The 6,068-nt window shown below is 31.9% G+C and overlaps 1 protein-coding gene across 1 annotated transcript; it reads right to left on the bottom strand.

Annotated features, from left to right (window-relative positions):
• Positions 1–372: 372 nt before the first annotated feature.
• LOC114631079 (olfactory receptor 1052) lies at positions 373–1,311 on the bottom strand. The gene has a single exon (XM_028779381.1). It carries the CDS (start codon positions 1,309–1,311, stop codon positions 373–375), a length of 939 nt encoding a protein of 312 aa, XP_028635214.1.
• Positions 1,312–6,068: the final 4,757 nt, after the last annotated feature.

Here is a 6,068-nt window from a genome sequence, read left to right as displayed (position 1 = left end):
TTAGTGTAGATTTTAAAGACAAAATCAATATAATATCATAAATGTTTTCATTAATTACAAAACTTGTTATTTATCTCCAAAAGACATTATGTTCTCTTGTATTTATTTAGGTTGTAAATAGCAAATATATTTAATATTTTATCTGCTGAAAAATTCATATAATAATGATATTTCAAACAAAGTTCATCTAAGTTAAATTTTTAATGATATTACACACCAAATTGTTTACTTTTAAAGGTGTTTCTTTATCTTAAAAAGTAAAGATTAAGACTAGAACTTTTAAACAAAAAAATTAAAATGTACTGACTCAATGTAAATTTTACTGAGTGAAAAATGGCTGATAATTATGACAGAAATTTTACTACTGTGGTATTAACATGAGAAGAATTTCATTTGTTTGGCTCTTTTTGTAGCTTCTTTTACCTCTTTGTTCCTGAGGCTGTAAATCATTGGGTTTAACATGGGAATCACCAGTGTATAGAACACTGACACCACCTTCTCTTGTTCTACAGAATACTGGGAGCTTGGCTGAATGTAATTAAAGCTTAAGGTACCATAGAATATAGTCACAGCAGTCAGGTGAGAAGCACAGGTGGAGAAGGCTTTTTGTCGTCCAGAAGCTGAACGTATTCTCAAAATGGCCAGAGCAATAAATAAGTAGGATATGACCACAATCAAGAGAGTACCAATGGCAATAACTCCAGAGAAGATCAAGAGCAAAAATTCATTCATGGAGGTGTCAGAACATGAGAGTACCAGCAACGATGGTATGTCACAAAAGAAGTGACCTACTATATTAGGCCCACAAAAAGACAGTTTACTCAAACTTATGGTGTGTGTCAAAGAGTTAATAGTTCCACCTATGACTGACCCAATGACCAGCACAATACACTTTCCTTTAGACATGGACACATTATACAGCAATGGGTTGACAATGGCCACATAACGATCATAAGCCATCACTGACAACAGGAAACCTTCTGTGGTAATAAACACTCCAAAAAACAAATGTTGCATGATGCAGGAAGAGAAAGAGATGGTTTCTGTTACTACCAAGAAACTAATCAACATTTTTGGTGCAATGACTGATGAATAACATGCATCTACAAATGATAGGCAACTGATGAAAAAGTACATTGGTGTGTGGAGTTTGGGAGTGATACAGATTAATAGAATCATCCCCAGATTCCCTAACAAGGTAACAGCATAAATCACCAGAAATAAAACAAAGAGGATCATCTTCAGTTCAGCACGATCAGTCAATCCCAAAAGAATGAACTCAGTAACTACTGTACAGTTCTCAGTAACCATTTCCTTTTTCTTTTTTTCAAACCTGAGGAGGGAAAGACAATGGTTTAGAGTATACAAAGAACTTGGTGTTTATTAAATTCAAGCAGAGACATCATATGGTTTAATATAACTAAATAATAAATATTGATTTATTTATACATAGACAGGGAAGGATGGAGGAGAGTCAATAGCTACAAGGTTTACTGATAAATCCTCAAGAAACCATATTATGTTATGTTTACCTAAATTTTTGAAAAGTATATATAATATTGTCCCTTTTCTAACAATGGTCCCCACAAGAACCATATACTAATAAAATTCCTAGTTTTAAGTATGAGAAACCTCATTTTGGTTATGATAACCTAAAACAAATTTCAAAAAATTAAAAATAGAGACTATTGCTGTTGCTTTTTACTGCCTCTAAGAGGTTAGAGATAAGGCACTGCTGATGAGGATATCACACACTTGGGATGCAGGATGAGCTGCATCTATTATTCTAAAAATTTCCTTTCTCTGGTCTAGCTTGAGTACTACTCGAAATTCTGTGCAAGTTGCTAAGAATGGAAGCAATCAATAGTCTTATATAGCTGTGACATCTATGATCCACAAAAATAATCAACATGACAAATAGAGTCATAAAGGTACAATAGTGTCATACAATTGGCAATAGCCAATGTAAGACTCAGCAGACTTAAGGCCAACTAAACAGGAAGAATATCATTCTGAATTCTATAAATCTATCCAACTTCAGTGGGTCTGTGGGACCATGGAATTTAGAAAATAATATACTATTGTCAGTTTGCTAAACCAAAGTAACTCCTTAATATATTCTAAATCTTAATCTTATAGTTACTTGCAAGTACAACTCAACAAAAAGGTCTCTCTTTACAGCAAATGGAGACCAACAGATTGTGGAGGTTCCCGGCCCAATAAATATTCAACTGCAAAGTTCCCACATCTATGGTACAGAGAACAATGCAGAAGAGAATGGGGAAAGATTGTAAGAGCCAGATACCAGAAAGTCTACTGTGAAAAATACTCTCCCTGAAATTATGTATGTTAATAAGACAAGGAACAATGGTAACATAAGTGTGCTTCTTAACATGAAAAGGGGAGTTTCCAAAGGGCAGATTCAGCCCCACAAAAAAACACAGGAGATTAATGACAGCTGGGGAAAGGAGAAGGGTACCATGAAGGCTATCCAAGATAAAGTGGTTAACCCTGAAACCATATTACAAAATAAACTCAGAAAGGCACATTTGTACACATACACACACATGCACACACACACACACACACACACACACGTATGCACACATACTACAACAATAAAAAATATATCAATTTGATAGGGAAGGGGAACCTGGAAAGGAGTAGAATAAGGAAATAAAAGGGTAGTAATTACTTGATTACATCTTAATTAAAAAGATAAAATAAATAAAGAAAAATAATTTAACATATTTAGGACTCCAACTCTTTTTTTATTGGATTTTTTATTTATTTTCATTTCAGATGTCATCTCCTATCCCCATTTTCCCTCCCTAGAACCCCCTATCACATTCCCCCTCCTCCTTTATGCCTTTATACCATTTTGATTACATGCAAGTATTAAGGTCAGTTCTAGTTGAGGGTCTAGCAATACAATAGATCCAAATAGTCAAGGAACAAGCAATACAATAAACACAAATAGTCAAAGAAAAACCAAGGCATTAAACCCAGTTATGTGAACACTCCCATGATCACTGTTTCTAAAGGCTTATCAGGGTGACCAAAGTATCTGAGCCTACTTCCCTGTCCTAGGGTTCCAACTCTTAATCTCCTTTGACAATTATTTTCCCCTGTTTTATATTTGTGACATTATGAATGATATGTACTACTTAATTTTCATAAATAAAAACTTAGGTTAAATTACAAATATACCAGGAAATTTAATACTATGACTTTCACTTTTTCAATGTTACATGTCAATTTGGTTTTGTGACAAAATACACAGAAATATTTTCTGGTGTCAAAAGTTTCTATGTAACTCTGAAGTGTCTTTCTATATAGAAAGCTTATATGCTCAAGAGGTATTATGACTGTAATGAAATGGAAGTTGCATATTTACCTCCAAGCTTTCTTTGAGTCTCCACTTTGTATATAGTGTGAGCTAATGAGAAAAATCTAAAGTCAATTGTCCTACTAATGAGTTTAGCTATAAAGAAATGATGATACAACCACATAATTAGCAAAATTATCAAGGGTCAGGCTAGCAGACAGTGACTTGTTATACTTCAAAATTATAAATCTCAGTTGTTGTAAGACAATGAAGATAGAACTTGGGTCATACAACTATAAGAACATTCATCTTGTTTCAAAGCAAAAGCTTCAGAAGACATAGATAGATAGATAGATAGATAGATAGATAGATAGATAGATAGATAAATGACACTTAGAGTAAATATAATTTATATTTATGATTGTGTTTACTTTTGATATATAAATGTTTGCATGAATAATATGTTTTAAAATACATTAATTATTAACTATCAAATTCTAATTATGTATGTTATTTTTACATATGGGCATGGAAGTTACCATTTCAAGTAAATGTAATTAGAATTGTCAATTGACTTGAAATACTTCTGCTTTATTTAAGTCTTTGTCATGATAAAATTAAATCTCCACAAACAAATAATTAAGTTCAATTATTCAGTACTTGAATAAATTTATTTTTTCAACTTTTGTCCTTTGAAAAGAATAGAACTTGCTTTTATCTATCTACATTTGTGTAAATCTTCCAAATTATATTCATAGATGAAAGAAGTTATATTTTTCAGAATGAAGAGATAAAATAAATAATAAACACTAACCTTTATGTCAGTTTTAATAATTTAATTTACTTAATATATTGTAATTTTAATAAAGATCAATGGTATGGTATTATTTCACCCTGGAATTTCAATATGTTGATATAACTTTACTGTATTACATTGGTAGATTCATTTATCTTTTCTCAGTCTTACAGCAGGTACACAATAAGTGCTGAATTTTGGATCAAAAATAAAATAGATGGGTAGGTAAGGCAGAAATATATACATAGACAAATCCAGTGTATTTATATTTTTAGAGAAAAGATAGTAGTCATATAATTATAAACAATGTAAAACATATTAATTTAACCAATTGCATTAATGCAGCTTAAATCTGTAACTTCTTTGAGATGAAAACAAGTGAAGTGAAATCATCAGTTAATATTTTCCTTTGATACATTTGATACATTAAACTGCATGATTTAACAATTTTTCATTTCATCTTTGAAGCTACCATAATGATAGCAAAAGTATAAGACTCAGGAGATAGTTGTGTAAGGTCCAGTGTGTAAGCATAGCAGAATATCACTAATAGTGTCAGAGATTGCCTATCTCATATGGGATGTGTTTTAAGTTGGGCCACATATTGGTTGGCTAATCATTCTATCTCTGTTCCCTCTTTATTTTTTTTTTTTTTTTGTAAGTAGGATAACCTTTGGGTTTATGTTTTTGTGGATAAGTTGATGTCTCATTACCTCTTCTGGAATTCCACTTGGCTACAGAAGGTGGACACTTCAGTCTCAATATCCCCCACTAGTAGAAATCTCAGCTAGGGTCATCATCATAGACTCCCTAGAACCTCCAGTGCCACAGGTCTCAAGTTACACACAAAGATAATGCCCAGTGATTGCCATTCTCACTCCCAGTCCTCTCTCATACCCCTCTCCCCTCATCTTATTCTCATCCCTATTCCTTTCCTTACCCTCTCTCCCAGCATCATTATATACTATAATTGAACTTAAAATAAAATCACATTTAAGATTGCTAAATAACATTTAATAACTACAAGCATATGATTAAATACAATGAAATAAGTTAAGATTTTTGACTTAAGTTAAATTTCAGGCTGTGAGCTAGTACCATACAAAGAGATTAAAAGCCAATGTGACTGGCAACCAGTCTACCATAATAGGCCATAGTCAATCTTCCAACATCTAGAAAGTTGCATAAGTAAGTTCTCTTTTAATTCTCAGACACATCATTTAGAGTAGTAACAAAAGGATTTTTTTCAAAGAAAGTCTATCATGAGAGATGGTTTTAATTCACAAGTACATTGGAATAAATTGAGTTACAAATGTAGTTTGAAAATTTAATTGTATGGTTGTTTTTTTGAGATTCAGGCAACTTAGACAAAATAAAACTAGGATGAAATAATTTAAACATTGATTTAGTGACTTCTGATAAAAATAGGGCTTTTTAGATAGGGCAAATATACTTCTAAATACTATACTTAATATGGAATAATCTAAATACTGAGAGAGAAACTTTTACATTATAAATGTAACTTACCTAATATTAATTTATAGGTTAAACTTTAAAGAAACAGGAATTTTCTCCACAGTTTCTTCCCCTTACTGAAAATGAATCACAGATAATTGTATGACATTCCATTTATTAAATATATTAGAGTAGGTAAATATAGGTGGATCAACATCGAAAAAAATACTTAAATGAAAATGTCATTCAGTACACAAGAAACACAAGAAATGAATGAATCAAATTTAGCATATTTTCTCTAACAGAACAAACTACAAGCATAGAATAATGAGTATATATACATTCTATCAGGGGCTGCTGGGCCTTGAAGCTTACCCAGTATGTAAATTGGCAGGTAAGACATTAAGAAACACTGCGTTCTCAAGAGACAAAATGATTTCCCTTGGTTCAAATAATTCCCAAAGTGTATAATTAACTACAAGTCTAGAA

This window comes from Grammomys surdaster, unplaced genomic scaffold (assembly GCF_004785775.1).
Source record: "Grammomys surdaster isolate TR1022 unplaced genomic scaffold, NIH_TR_1.0 350, whole genome shotgun sequence".
Lineage (NCBI taxonomy): Eukaryota > Metazoa > Chordata > Mammalia > Rodentia > Muridae > Grammomys > Grammomys surdaster.
Note: the sequence above shows the minus strand (reverse complement) of the source record. Positions and strands in the feature narration are given on the sequence as shown.

Excerpts from the sequence above, each read along its gene's own strand:
- LOC114631079 (XM_028779381.1), bottom strand. The coding sequence starts at position 1,311 with ATGGTTACTGAGAACTGTACAGTAGTTACTGAGTTCATTCTTTTGGGA.